The 16,482-nt window shown below is 39.4% G+C and overlaps 1 protein-coding gene across 3 annotated transcripts in view; it reads left to right on the top strand.

The window, feature by feature from the left end:
- The window catches only part of LOC150088191 (glutamate dehydrogenase, mitochondrial-like), a 246,195-nt gene that overhangs the window by 193,807 nt on the left and 35,906 nt on the right, over positions 1-16,482 (top strand). For all 3 annotated transcript variants that reach the window (XM_090369374.1, XM_090369372.1, XM_090369371.1), the window contains one exon: positions 2,205-2,296. In XM_090369374.1, coding sequence (XP_090225500.1) covers positions 2,205-2,296 — 92 coding nt within the window. The remainder of the gene's footprint in view (positions 1-2,204; positions 2,297-16,482) is intronic.

Here is a 16,482-nt window from a genome sequence, read left to right on the forward strand (position 1 = left end):
TCTGTTCTACAACTGTCTTTTCTTAGTTCAAATTTATGCCCCCTCAGGTTTGTAATCTGAGCAAGAGAAAGAATCCCGTCAGCATTGAGCCAGCTCAATCCATTCAAGGCTTTATACTCCTCAATCAGATCACCTGCAAGGTGATCTGATTGAGGGGTATGACCTGACCATTGCCTTATACAGAAGGATAATCACTCTTTATCCTTCCTAGAAAAATTCCTTTATATCATTGACAAGACACCACGAGCTACTCTCCATGAAAACCATCTGCACTGCTCAGAAAACTTCATATCTGCCTTGCCAATCACCCCCAGATCCTTTTCATTCTCTACAGCTGTCAGTGTAGTACCACACAGTTGATACTCTCTGGGGTTACTGCTTCCCATATGCAGTACTTTACATTTGTCAATGATAAATTTCAGTTGCCACCTCTCAGCCCATCTGCTCAACCTTTCCAGATCCTGTTGCAGCAGCGTACTATCATTAGTGTCATTAACAATCCTGCTGACCTTTGTATTGTGTGCAAACTTGGACATTAATCATCATCAATATCATTAATAAATACAGAAAACAACAATGGACCAAACCCTGACCCCTGGGGGACTCTGCTAATAACATTAGTCCACAAAGAGCATTGTCCATTGATTATATAATAACTGAAATCCTTATGATACCCTTATATTATAACTGAAAGACTCTCAAAAGTGAATTATAAGGTTGTAGGAATTTCCCTTATAAAGAAAAGATAATTCCACATTGCTAACTGACATCAGTGTATAGCTGAATTGTCATGTAACTGATACCTACTGCAGAGATATATCATCATTCATAGTTTTTCATGCTGTATTTATACTTGGTTACTTTTATGGGAAATTCTCACTTTATAGCAAGTATCATTATTCTCTTGAAAGTTATAGCAATTTTAGTATTTTAATGTTTTTGTGTACTGCTATAATTTAATGCTCTTATACATCAATGAGCCAAAACATTATGACCAGTTAGTTGTTATACAAATCGAAGCAACTGCAGGTGAACTACGGCGCGTGCATAGGTTGGGACACTGTATAAAAAACACCTGGTAATACTGAGCTCCGTTCATCAGTGTTACTCTTATTCTTCAGATGGGAAATGCAGTGGACTTAAGCATTTGACAAAGATCAAATTGTAATGGCCAGATGACTGGGTCAGAGCATATCCAAAATGGCACGGCTGATGGGGTGCTCACAGGGTTAGTACCTACTGAAAGTGGTCCGAGGAGGAGGAACCCATGAACTGCTGGTGAGGCGTTGGACGACCACAGCTCATCGATGCTCGAGGTGGGTGAAGGCTCTCCCAGATGGTACGTGGAAACAGAAGGGCGACTGTGGTTCAAATCACTGGTAATTATAATACTGGTGATGGGAGTAATGTGTCACACATAGCACACGAACCCTGCTGAAAATGGGACTACGTAGTTGCAGGCCGCTCTGAGTGCCCATGCTAACCATGGTTCACCAGCGACAGTGCCTACGATGGGCACGCGAGCATCAAAACTGGCCCTTGAGTGACTGGAAGAAGGTCATCTGGTCCGATGAATCATGTTTCCTGTTGCACCATGTGGGCGGTGTTTACCTGGGGAAATGATGCCGCCTGGATGCATCGCAGGACGAAAACAAGCTGGTGGTGGTGGCAGTGCCATGCTTTGGGCAATGTTTTGCTGGGATTCTCTGGATTGTTCTAGACTATTTCACAGAACATGAGGAAGACTTCCATGTATTGCTCTGGCCTCCAAATTCCCCAGACATCAATCCCATTGAGCATCTGTGGTTTGTGTTGGAACAACAACTCCGATCTTTGGTGTCTCAGCCATGGACCTTACTGGAGTTAAAGGATCTGCTGGTTACGTGTTGGTACCAGATACCACAAGACAGATTTAGAAATCTTGTAGCATCTGTGCCTCATCGGGTACAAGCTGTTTTGGCTGCATGTGGAGGTGGTCATAATGTTTTGGCCCATCGGTCTATAATTTGCATATTTTATACCTTTGAATGCTGTGAGCTATAGAATTTTTAGTAAAGAAATCTTGTACACAGTGTGCAGCCAGTAATAATTTGACTGTCCTTCTGGTATTTAATATACTTGTTAAATATCATTGGGGTATTTATGAATTCAGGTTTTATAGGACAGCTGCAAATACGTTTTATAATTATGGATTATTTTTGTAGAAAGTGTTCAGGAATCATTAGAAAGGAGATTTGGTAAAGCTGGTGGCCATATTCCTGTTGTACCCAGTGAAGCTTTCCAAAAGCGAATTTCGGTAAGTACTTTTTTTTTTTTTTTTTTTTTTAAGATCAAATGTGGAATTGGGTTAATGGCATTTCACAATTACTGTAAACTGTGCAAAAGATGAAAAATTTCTTAGTTATTTTAAAGGAAGTGAGTGACCTTAATAATTTGATGTATCTGTAAGGAAATGTTTTGAGGGTTTCTTCATTAGGCTCTGTGATTTCCTTTGATTGGAGGAGTCCTGATATAGTCATTCCATAAAGTTCCCTACCACTGCAGTTAGACCTATCAGTTTGTCCTATCAGTGGTAGGGAATATCATGGAAGCAGTGATTCAGAAAGCAGTGCATTGGTGGTTCTCAAACTGATTCCCCTTTATGTATTTTTAGGTGCCTCTGATTTGGGAAACCTGGATGTGTTCACAGGCAATCCTTTTGATGTGGGCACCAGTGCATGGTGAGGAAACCTCCCAGTGATGTTGTTGGATCTACAGATAAGTGTCACTGAGATCCAATGCCCACACCTTCCCTTGAACACCTTCACTAATGGCATAGGATAACGCCTAGACTGGGAGGAGGCAGATTGAGACACAATAATTGACAGACAACATGAAGCAGACCAATGAAATCCCTAGTAGAGAAGCTGGACTGCAGATGCTTCTGTCGAGAGTTCTGCCTACATCTCTCTGTTCAAGTTATTGATTCTAGATAGCCATTACTAGACTCTAGCATGTTTGCCATACGCTGTGACCCATGGACACCTGTTATTGGAAAGGGGTAGCTTGGTGGTTGATTAGCCCAACTTTAATACACTACTTTTTTCCCTGCTTCAGCCAAGACAGGAAGTCCTGTGTTGGCCGTTGAGGATCTCCTTCCCTTTGGTTCTAAGACGGTTAAGGTTTGTTGGATGTATGAGTATAGTACAGTATCTGGGTAACTGATGTCCCACTTGCGTATGCACTCCCTGCTAGTTTGTGAGTGGGGTCCCCTCATTGGGTTCCATGGTAAGTGGAGAGCCTTAAAGATACCAAATTTTATTATTCTACTCCTACGAGTAATTATAATCTTTCTAAATCTTCTGGGGCCTCTATCAAGTCTACCTGAAAAAAAATAAATTAAATTAAAATAGATGTTTCTAACAAAAAGAAACACCAAACAGAAGCTACATTGCCTCCTGTGCCAGGTTTTCTTATTGTGCAGTATATCAGAGAAAAAGAAATTGGTAAAATGTCGCCTTCATTCAGAAGGGTCTCAAGGAGCTGGCAGGGTAACCAAAGTTGGCAAAATGACTTAGTTTTGATGACCTTTTAGTGGAAACATTGTCAGTGTGAACATTCAGAATTGCTCCTCCAAGCAATATCTCTTGGAGGTATTCTAACTAAAGTAACACTGCACGGAACACTCAATACATTGTGTGGCATAGTTTCCAAGTGTGATCTTGAAATATCTGAAGAGGAGATATGCACCGAACTGAGAGACCAAGGAGAATATTCATGTGTAAGGAGGTTAGTTAGATTAGATTCAGGCTAGTTCCAACTAGAGTTCTTATCCTTTAACATGCCTAAATTGTCTACCTCCCTTAAGCCAGGATATTTGAGCTGTTCCGTAAGGCTACATTCCAAATCCAATACGATGTTTTAGATGCCAAAAATATGGCCGCTCTCATATGGCATGTTGTGGCTCTCCTGTTTGTTCCTAGTGTGGAAAAAAGGAACATGACACTAATAAATGCTTTGCTCTAAAACTGACTGCTTAAATTGTAGAGTTGGATATCTTACTTATTCAAGGGCATGCCACTGGTGGAAATATGAGAAACAAATGAAGAAAATGAAGACAGAGCAAAATATCCCATATATGGAGGCAAAGATGCCAGGTCATGCCAGTAAACGGTGGGAAATTTTACTCTCATGTGATTTTGCATGAGTGCTTTACGTCAACTCAAATGGATTCAGTTCCCCATGAGAATATTTAACTCCACATCCCTGCTACTTGTTAGTGAAGGAACGTGAAGAAAAGTCAACAATTACACCCATCTCAATTCCAGCAGAAATGGTAGCATCTAAAGAACAACCTTCCCCCACTAAGATCCAGACTGTCATTAGTGGGATGCAGGATACAATGGAGGTAAACAAAGAAAAGGAAATTGTAGATGATTTTATCTTGGATCTGTATCCGAGGAATATATGGATACCGAGTGCCCTCTATTTCCTAAAAGTAATTTAAACCAAAGCAGATAAACCAAAACCCGCATCAATTTAGAAGCTGCCAGCTATTGGTTCCAAAAAATCCAAGTAGTAATGGCTAAATTCTTACAATGGAATTGTTGTGGATCCTGATGAAATATGGAGGTTGCCTGCATAAACACGAACCAGTCTGCTTTTGTTTGCAGGAAATGTACTAAAGAAAAAAGACAATCCCATCCTGTGGACCTTTACTACCATTCCATAAAGACAGGAATGGAATGGGGATGGAGGAGTCGCAATTCTTGTGGGTAATCATGCTCCTTTCATTTGTTCAACTGAACAATAACAGTAGCAGTTCCTCTAGCAGTGGGGTTCCTGCTCCACTTTGTTTGGTATATTTGCCTCCTGGAACGTACATCACCCAGGCAGATTTGACAATCTTATTTGCAGAAACTAATGAACAAGATCGTTTAATAGGGTAAGGTCACTGTTGTTGAACGTATGTTCAACAACAGTGACCTTACCTTATTAAACGCGGGAAGAACACCTATTTCCACATGCCTACCTGTATGTTCTCTGCCATCGATCTCTCCATCTGCTTCCATTTTCAATTCCCTGTGCTTTCCTGGGAGGTGGAACAGAATCCTTATGGAAGTGACCACTTCCTGTAATTCATCTAGAATCCCATGGTGAAGTTTGATCAAACAGATTGGAATACATTCATACAGCTTGCTGAATCTGATCCTGTTGAAATTCAGCAGGATTCAGTTGATGATTCAGTGAAGTATGTCATAGATTGTATTATTTATGCAATGGCAATTGCAATTCTAAAAAGATCCTCCTGACTTCCACACTCTCAAAAGCCATGGTGGAATCAGGATCGTAAAGAAGCAAGGAAGACACAACATCAGGCATAGGGAAAATTCTGATTTTACTCCTTAGAAAATCTTATAGCCTTTAAATGTGCTAAAGCATGATTTATACATTGTCAGAGCGAAAGGCATGCTGAGTCAAGTTTACATCCTCAGTTAATCAGATGACTAGGATTTTATTCATTTTCTGAACTTTATCCCAGATGATTCTGGGATAAAATTCAGAAAATGAAGGGTAAATACAGGTGCTCCCTGACTTATAGATGACTTGAGTTAGGAAAATATGACTTTACATAAAAAAAAAAAAAAACCTTATATGTAGCTGGAAAGGGAGCTTCTTGTTAATCTTCTTTCTTTCTTGTTTCTTCTTTCATCTAATTTTTACATCTAATGAACTGAGTAAACTGCAGTGTTGGTGTTTTGAAAAAACTGTACAATTACATTATAGCACAAATTAGAAATTGTGAAAATGTATGAAAGTTGGAAAACAATAACAACCATTTCACATGATTTAAGGATGGCAATATCCACTGTGAATACAATAGTGAAAGATAATGAAGGAGTAAAAGAAACTTCAAATGTCTGTTCCTTTAAAGTCTACTACCTTAACAAAAAAATGCACTGGATCTATATATGAATTGGAAAAACTATTAAACTTGTGGATTGTTGATAAAGTACAAAAAAAATTCTCCTAAGTCTAACAATTCGGGCAAAGGCTACAAATATTTATGGACTTGAAAGAGAAAAGTGGTGGAAGTGAGGAGACTTTTGTAGGTTTAGTTGTTTTAAAAAAGTGCCAACTTGCTTAGTGTAAAAATTTATGACGAAGCAGCTAGTGCAAATACTGTAACAGCAGAAATGTTTCCGGGCGTTTTCAATGATATAATAAATGAGGGTGAATATATGCCAGAACAAGTTTTTAACTTAGACGAAACTGGATTATTCTTAAAAAAAAAAAAAAAAAACGAGCGCACTTATATTTCAAGGGCATAATAGACAATTTCTGGTTTTAAAGTGACAAAGGATCAAATAACGCTCTTGGTTGGGGGCAGTGCAGCAGGGGATTGCAAACTCAAACCTCTGCTTGTATGTTGTGCACAAAATCCTTGTGCATTGAAAGGTATCAACAAAGCCTCCCGTCCTGTAATCTTGAAATCTAATGCCAAGGCTCGGGTTACACTCTCTGTATTTGAAGAATATTTCAGAGCGAATTTGGTTCCTCAGTTAAAAAGAATACTGCCTGGTGAAAAATTTGGTTTTCAAAATATTGTCGGTTCTTGATAATGCTCCTGGTCATTCTCCACATCTGAATGATTTTCATCTGAACACTCAAGTTGTCTACATGCCAACAAATGCAACCTTTGCTGCTGCAGCCAATGGACCAGGAGGTAATAGCATCCATTAAGGCATATGATTTGTGCAACATCTTTGCCCAGTCAATTACTGCTATGGATAAGGAATTACACTGAAAGAATTTCAGAAAAATTACACCATTTATGATACAATTAAGAACATTGCAAAAGTGTGGGAGGAGGTGAAGGCAACAAATTTTAATGTCGTGCAGAAAAAATTGTGCCCCCCAATTCGTGAAAAGTTCTAATGGTTTCAAAGAGAATGCAATAGAAGAAGCCACCAACAGAATTGTTGAGTTTGCTCAGTGTCTCAAACTTGAAGTCAATGATGAAGATGTTGGAAAACACCTGGACTCTCATAAACTCACAAATGAAGATTTAGAGTTGGATGCATAGAAGGTTGCAGAGGTGGAGGAATCCAAATGTTTTACCAAAAAATAAATGGCTGAAGCATTTTCATTGATTACTGCTGGTTAGCATTGGAGAAGCAAGAATCTGACTTCTTAAGGTTTCTCAAGGTTAGCAGGGCAATTCAAAATGAGCTCTCCTGGTACAAAATTATCTATGAAGAGGAAAAGAAGACATTCATTCAAACCTCCCTGGATAAATCCTTGAGAAAGATTGAGCAACCTCCTCAACTTGCAGATTCTCTGATTCCAACTTCAGAACCATACTCTACTGGCCTTCCACTTCTTCAGCTGTTTTAGAACTGGAATGCTGACATTGATGATGTGATAGCTCTCTCTTCAACCTTATCCTCCTTCAACTAATATGTCATATATATTCCTCCCTCCTTTCTCCACACTGGAAATAAGTTGTATATACACTTTGAAAGTCTTGTTTTTTAAATAATATTCTCATGCATATATTATGAGTATGTAATTGTAATATACAAATGCTGTAAGACATAAATAAAGTGATTTTTTTTTTTTTTTTTTAAATCACAGACTTATGTTTACATTTATATACAGATTTTGGATGGTTTCTGAATTACGTAAAATTTGGACTTATGGACAGATTTCCAGAACGGAACCCTTACGTAAGTTGGGGAGCCTTAGTCACTTCCCCCATCCATATTAGAGTATAATGGGTGTACAGGTTACTGTACACCCATTTGTCTCCCAATACTCTAGGAGAAGTTTTTTTTCAACAATATCTGCAGAAACATCATACTCTGCCTGAGCCTTATGACCTTATGAGCTGAGCCTTATGACCTGCCTTTCACACAAGTGGAATTAACCACTGCACTTACTACCTCAAAGGTAGCAAATGCTACCTTTGAGGTATCATATCATAACTGAATATCATTCTCTAGAGCTGTTGCTATACCTCTATAACCAGATTTATTTGGAAGATTGGTTTCCCGGTGTAGGGCAATCATCCTTGCATTCCCAAAACCAGGGAAGGACCCAAAATTCCTAACAATTCTGAGTGGCAAACTCAGACGTGTTCATGGGCTGCAACAATTCTAGGAGATTTACAGGCTACACTGGTGTGCATGCAACACACCAATGTGGCATTAGCAAAAGAAATATTTTCGTGCATTTTCTCCTGCACAAAAACACTATCTCACTACTAACAGTACCTTCTGAAGCTCTGTATAATTTATGAATTTTATTTTAATTTTATATTAGTGTATTGCCTCTAAATATCATCATTTATCATTATTTTCATATAGGTGTAACACTGTTAAGCTGTAAAAGCTGACAACACTTGAGGGCTACACAACAAATATTTCAGGGGCCCACAGCTCGTTCGTGAAACTGTCCATTTGACATGTCCACTCTACCATTTTTAACTCAACTCAACTCTTCCCATTGTATAGGTTATTTCCCAAGTATTAAAATCTCACATTTTGCAATATTAAAATGTAGACCTATCAGTAACTAATTAGTTGCAGGTAGATGCTAAACTTAGTGACCAGTAACTAAGCCTACCTAATTCATCCTCAAATGGTGCTACTTGATATTGGCTATTAACCAATCTCTCAACCTTCATTATCATCTACAAATTTTGACATCATGCCATGTGTCCTTTCATCAATGTCATTGCAAGACCTATCCCTGAGGGACCTCACTTCCAGCCCTAGCTGTAAAAGAATTTTTTCGCTGGCTGATTAGAACAATTCACCTAACCTCTTTCCATGATTGAAGATGGCAGGTTTGTTGACCTCTTTTCTCCTCTGAATGTGTCTGTTTTCTCCTGTAATTCTTTTTGTGGGAGTCTTATTCCAAATTTTCTTTCAGTGTTTCTGATCTGAAAAGAGTCATTTTTGTCTTTATATTTAATAGATATGTAACTGAGATATTTCCCTCCATCATTGCATGTTTGCAAGGATGGAGGGAAATATATCTGTTATTTATCCATCCTTATCATTGCTATATATATTTTCAAGTGTGGCTTTAAGGTTCCCTTAAAAATAATAGGTGTCAGTTTCAGATATTGATCTTATGGAATCAAACAACTAATAAGACAAAACACCAAAGATTTGTTGGAAAAATGCTATATATAGTGAGTTCTTTATGCATGTTTAAATTATGCGAATTTAAAATAACGTGTGGCAACCATATTAACAGAAAGCACCATGAGAGGTGGATCACATACCCAAACAGATATTCAACCTCGATGAAACAGGTTTATATTGGGAAAAAATGCCTGATCACATTTATATATTTCCATTTCTGGCTTAAAGGCAACAAAAGATTGGTTAATGCTTCTGTTTGGTGCTAACATTAGTAGAGGCATGTGATGCAAGAAAGCAAGCTTATGCAGCACCAGCCAAAAAAAACCCACTCCCATTTCATCCCTCTGTTCGTTCGAAATACCTTCCAGTTGAGCCTTAAATTTATTTAGGCTAACTTACACAAGGGATGGAAGTCTGTTCCACCAACCAACCAACCAACCAACCACCCGCTGGCTAAAGTCAAATTTCCGCACAATTATCCTACATCTGTCTTTCCTCAATTTGAATTTATGCCCTCTCAGGTGATTATTCTGAGCAAGAGGAAGAATCCCATCAGCATTGAGCACGCTCAAACTATTCAAGGCTTTATACCTCTATCAGATCACATTGCCGGTGCCTAGTCTCGAGACACTGTAATTTGCAAAACTTAAGCCTTTCTTCTTAAGAGCAACCCTTTGTTCCATTCACTAATCTTGTTGCCCTTCTCTTTACTCGTTCAAGCAGCTCTACATCCTTCTTGAAATGAGGCCTCCAGACCTGTAAACAGTACTAAAGGTGTGGCCTCAATCTTACTCCTCAATCAGATCACTTGCAAGGTGATCTCATTGAGGGGTATGACCTGACCATTGCCTTATACAGAAGGATAATCACCTCCTTATCCCTGCTAGAAAAATTCCTGTATATCATTGACAAGACACCATGAGCTACTCTTACAGCCCATCTGCACTGTTCAGAAAACTTCATATCTGCCTGCACAATTACCCCCAGGTCCTTTTCATTCTCTAACACTGTTAGTGTAGTACCACAGAGTTTATACGTTACTCTGGGGTTACTGTTTCCCATATGTAGTACTTTATTTTTGTCAATGTTAAACTTCATTTACAACCTCTCAGCCCATCTGCTCAACCTTTCCAGATCCTGTTGCAGCAGCATACTCTCAGTAGTGTCCTTAAAAACCCTGCCAACCTTTGCATCATCTGCAAACTTGGACATTAAGCTTGATATACCATCATCAATATCATTTATAAATGCAGAAAACAAAAATAGACCCAACACTGTACCCTGAGGGACTCCACTAATAACACTGAACCCTGAGGGGCTCCACTAATAATATTAGTCCACGATGAGCAGTGTCCATTGATTACCACTCTCTGTCTTCTTCCCCTCAACCACCCCTTTATCCATAGCAGCAATTTGCCTCCAATGCCACACTGCTCCAATTTTTGCAGCAGTCTTCCATGTGCAACAGTATCAAAAGCCTTTCTAAGATCCAAATGTATAATATCAAAATTATTCCATGCATCCAGTTCTTTTGTGACTGCATTCAGTCAAATTGGTCAGGCAAGACTTTCCCTTAACAAAACTATGCTGTGTCCGAGCTATAACTAAAGTCCTGTCTAGATGATCTTTGCAGTGCTTCTTTAACCAGTGCCTCCATTAATTTTCCGGGAACAGAAGTTAAACTCATAGGTCTATTTTTACTTGTGTCAGCCTTTGATCCTCCTTTGTGAATTCGGGTCACATTTGCACATCTCTAGTCTATGGGTACCTCCCCTGAGTCCAAAGAAGCTCCCATAATTATGGCTAAGGGTTTGCTTACTTCCTTTCATATAACTGGATAGATCCTATCCACCTCAGGTGTCTTTTTTATGTTTATCCTCAACAATTTCTCCTCCACTTTACTCTCAGTTATTACAAAATCATCTAGCTCACTGCCAGAGTTTACTTCACCTCTGGCATCCCCCTTCCTGAATAACTCCTTATGTGTGAATGTAGATGCAAAATACTCGTTTAGTTTGTTAGCCACCTGAGCAGGATACTCAACTGTTGAACCGTCAATATCCAGTGGACCAATTTGATCCATTCCTTTCCTTCTAGAGTTTACATAGGTAAAGAACTCTTTGTTGTTTTTCTTGGCATCCTTTGCCAAGGATTTCTCATAATCTGCCTTTGCCTGCCTAATCTCCTTTGTGACTTAGTTACAGATCAGCTTATATCTATCATAGGCTTCCATGTCACCCATTAATTTATATGTATCCCATGCATTTTTCTTCTCATCCATATGTCTCATTAGTTCATCTGACATCCATTTAGGCCTAAACCTTGAACAATATTTCTTAGTTGGTATGTAACGCCTAGTAGCTTCCAAGATTAATTCTTTGAATGCTTCCCATTTTGAATTTGCTGTTGGTAACATCATCAGTTGGTCCCACCTTATAGAATTTAAATACTGTCTCAGACCATTGTAGTCGCCTTTACGAAAGCAAAAACCCTTCCCTGTACTCCTGATTGTAGTTACATCTTTGAGTAAATCCCACTTCAGCACACTGTGATAACTGCCACCTAGTGGTTCCTTTATCTGCAGATTCTTAATGCATGAACAATCACTACTGATAATCAGACCAAGAGTGTTACTCCATCTAATTGCCTCTCGAACATGCTGATGTAGAAAACAATCATCCAATAAATCCCCAAAACCCTTGCCAGTGTGTGTGTGTGAGTGACCAACCCACAAATTCTAGTCAATATCTGGGAAATTAAATCCCCCATTATTATTATTTCGTATGGCAAAAAATGAGGATACATTTGTAACAATGTCAAAAAATAAATAAATAAATTACAATAAGCCTAAAAACAATATTTACAGAAAAAAATTATAAGTAACATTTGATGAATTAAAATGTAATGTCCAGTTTATTCAGCCACTTAATAGCATCATCAGTAACACTATGTAGATCTTGGATGGAGCCTTCAAATCTCCTCTTTGGGCACTCCGAGATGACATGCTGGATGGTCTGGGGCACGTTGTCACAGTCGCAGAATGGGTTTTCAGTTTTTCCCCACTTATGCAACCAAAACTTTCATCTTCCGTGATTTGTTCGGATTCTGTTCAGGGATGTCCATTCCTTTCTTGGTAAGTTGAAACCTGGAACAGCTCTGCATGGATCACTGACTAAGCCCAGGTGGTCGGGATTTGAAGTAGTCCAGTCTTCGCGCCAGGTCTGGTCAGCATTAAAATGTGACTTGATAAGTTTCTCGCCTAGCTTCCATGAGGGGTTCCTAGACTTCAATCTCTCCGGCTTCTGGGGGTTGCAATCCTGATGTATGGGCAAGTGAGGATTTCTTTGACATTTCTGCCATTCTTTCAGCAAGGCTATTTCTCTTCTTATATGAGGGGGATAGATGTTAGATAACACTGGTAGCCATTTTAAAGGTGTCGATTTAATGGTGCCTGATATTGTCCTCATTGTGTCATTCAGTTGGATATCAACTTTTACAGAGTGTGCACTATTAAGCCATACGGGGCAACAATATTCTGCAACTGAGTAGACTAGGGCAAGGGCTGATGTTCGTAGCACCGTTTGCGTTTGCTCCCCAGCCTGTTCCACTGAGTTTATGCAAGATGTTATTCCTAGTTTTTATCTTTGCTGCAATATTACAAAGGTGTTGTTTATACGTCAGTGTTCGGTCCATTATAATTCCCAGATATTTTGGGAAAGGGTTGTGTTTCAGTCGTTGACCTTTATATTCCACTTGTGGCATATAGTTAGCCCTATGATTATCCAGATGAAAACAGCTAACTTCGGTTTTATTTAAATTAGGTTTAAGTCGCCATGTGTGAAAATATTTATTCAGGTTATGAAGATCCTTTGTAAGTACAATTTCGGCTGCATTGAAGTCAGTAGACTGGGAGTCAGGGCTATGTCATCTGCGTACATGAATTTCCTAGAAGCAGTTGTTGGAAGATCTGCAGTATAGATATTAAATAATAATGGAGCTAGAACTGATCCTTGTGGTAAACCATCATTTAATATATAGGGCTTGCTCACTCTGCCATTTAAGTGTACTTCAAACACTCTGTTGCATAACATATTGTTAAGCAGGATCGCGAGGGGCTTACAAGGAATAATCTTCAAAAATTTCAGAATCATTCCTTGTCGCCATACTGTGTCATAAGCTGATGTCAAGTCCACAAAGACTGCAATGGTCTTCTTCTTATCTTGGAATCCGTTCTCGATATGGCTGGTAAGTGCCAGTACCTGATCGCAGCAGCTTCGGCCTGGTCGGAATCCGGCTTGTTCAATTGGTATGTGTTGGAAGGTTGTGGATGAAATTCTATTGTAAACCATTCTTTCAATTAATTTATAACATATATTTAAAAGTGCAATTGGGCGATAATCTTCAGGGCAAGATCCACTTTTCCCAGGCTTTAGGATGGCAACTATTTTAGTTCTCTTAAACAAAGACGGGAACCTACCATTCTGCAAGATGTCATTAAAAAATTTAACTAGCCAATTCAGAGCTCTTGGACCACAATGTTTCAGGAACTCTGGATATATTCCGTCCACTCCAGCTGCTTTGCCTGGTTTTATTTCCTTCAGAGCTGTTGAAATCTCTGCAATTGTGAATTCTCCTGAGAATTGGGAGGTTGTTTCAGACAAGGATAGTCTAGTTCTTAATTCCTTCTTAAGTTTTTTGACTTCAACTTTGTTAGTATCGGTTGGTCTCTTGGAAATGTTGACAATTCTCTTGGCTACTTTTCCTGGGGATACTTCTGAGCTCTTATTAATATATTTGGGAGTACTACTTCCGAGTTTCCTCAGAAGTGTCCATGCTTTTCTGCTTGAGTGTTGGAAATTCATACCTGCTGTCATTATGTTCCATTTTTCTTTCCTAGCAGAGTCTAAGCATTGCAATAGTTCATCAGCAATTTCTGTTCTATTGCTAAGTTGGTATTCTTCATATAGCTCATCACATCTTCTGTTCCAGCCAGGAATGTATTCTTTCCTATATCCTCTGGGAATATGTTTCTTTGCTATGGAGCATATTAAACCAACAAATCGCTTATAATTGTCGGTTTTTGATGGGATCCATTGAATATTGTGATCCACTTCATTAGTGAAGGCTTCCCAGTGAGCTTTTCCAAAGTTCCAGCGAGGTACAGGCTTTGATCTTACTATTGGAACTTCGGTGCAAATTTTTACAAGAATTGGTCTATGCTGACTACAAGGAAAATTATTCAAAACTTTCCTGCTACACTGCAAAGGTCTTCCGCACTCATCTCTTGAGACAAAACAGAGGTCTGGGTTGGTATCTTTGTTCCATCTGCCTGAGTGAAAGGAACCTTTCTCTTTTGCATCATACATTAAGAAAACATCCTCGACTTCAGACCAGGCCATCACACCAAGGCCATCTGCATTAGTCTCAGCATAGCCCCAAAGAGTACTCCTACTGTTGAAATCTCCCATAATAATTGATGGATGATGCACATTCTGGATAGCTTGTTTACACCAAGGTCGAGATGGTGGTTTATAGATATTTATTATTTCCAGGCCCATCACCCCAACCCTGGTAGTGAAAATGTCATTAATGCTTATGTCCAAAATTTCTATTTGGTCAATTTTATTTCGGATATGCGTAGTGGTACCATAGCTTTTATGGAAAGTAGCCGCGACAAGGCTGTATCCTGGAAATTTACATCTAGAGTAAAGTTGGTTTTGATCTTCACAGTGTGTTTCTTGTAGCAGCACAACATCTACATGGTAGTCGTTAAGCACTTTTAAGAGGTAGTCACTTTTTGATCAGCTTATACCCTCAATATTAAGTTGAAGAATATTCAGAGGGTGTCCTATGTTCTTTGTTGTTGTTTGGTTCTGAAAGGAGCCATTTAGATTAGGATAATGTTCCATGTTCTAAGTATTAATATAATGTATCCTCTAATTGCTGGGATATCCAAAAGCAGAGCTTGAGGTCCAGCAGCCAACGCAGTTGCTCACTTAGCACCACCTGGGAGACACGTGTAGGGCAATTTAAGGTTATTCCTACGGACGTGTAGCAACGTTTGTCTCCCATTATAAGACTCTTTGATTTACTGGCCCACTCTATTTCCCTGTACAGTTCCTTATTATATTCATCAGAGTCTTTAGGCCTATAGCACACTCCTACTCTCAATTTTGATCTCCCAATGCTTATGTCACACCAAACTGACTCGACAGTGCACTGTCCAGCAATGTCGACTGGCTTCACTTCCTTGGATTTTATGTGTTTCTCAACTAATAGCATAACTCCTCCTCCTCCCTTCCTATCCTTTCTGTACACATTGTACGTCCAAATTCCAGTTCTGCATTCCTTATATCTGTGTGACACCATGTCTCTGATATCCCAACAATATCTGCCTTTGATGTTTTGAGCAATACCTCAAATTCATCAAATTTATTTACCAAACTTCTAGGATTGGTGTACACGCAAGTATACATGCACCTGTTCTTTTTCTTAGCTACCGTAACACAACCCATGTGTTTACTTGTACCGCAATGGCTCTCAGCAGTCTCTGAAGTAACTTGCATCTTGTTTTCCAGGCTGCTGCTCATTCCAATAGAAGCAGTGCAAGAATCACTTTCACCTCTGCCAGTGGCTACTGTTAATCTATTAGTCCTTGTATTCCCCCAATCTAGCAGCTTTCCGACCCACCTAACACTGCCTCGATAGCATCAGCAAATATTCTTGCACCCTTTCTATTTAAGTGTATCCCATCCCTGTAGAAGCAGTCTCTCCTGTTAACAAGTACAGACCAGGCTGAAAAAAATTCTACCCCTTGAACCTTGCACAATCTTTCCACGGCCGAATTTATCGACAAGGCTCCCATCATATACTCCCTCCTATCGTGTCTGGGCAGAATTGCAGACACTTTCAAATTCAACCCTAATTCACGGCTTTTTTTCAACAGTGACTTGTTGTTGTTTTTGGTTTTTTTAGGAGCATTAGCAACTAAGGCCATATTGCTCCGGGATATGCGGTGGTCATTCCCTGAATGACCTTTCCGCATCCTCCCTATTTGGTGGTGACGGGCTCGAACCCCGGTCTAATCAAGAAGCGTGTGTTACGCACTGCTGCTCCTTCCCACCTGGATACGGAGGCGCCACAGTGACTTGTACGTGTTAAGTAATTCCGCCAGTCTCCTACTCTTAATGTCATTAGTGTCAAGGTGTACAACAATATCACCTTTTTTGCCCTTAAAAGATGATATCCGCTCTACAATGTCATCAACCTTTGCCCCTGGCAGACATACCATGGTCCAATTCTTTTTACATATCATGTTCCCCGTTTCCCTGACAATAGAATCACCAAT

The sequence above is a fragment of the Mastigoproctus giganteus genome, chromosome 3 (assembly GCF_048544385.1).
Source record: "Mastigoproctus giganteus isolate SK-2022 chromosome 3, ASM4854438v1, whole genome shotgun sequence".
Classification (NCBI taxonomy): domain Eukaryota; kingdom Metazoa; phylum Arthropoda; class Arachnida; order Uropygi; family Thelyphonidae; genus Mastigoproctus; species Mastigoproctus giganteus.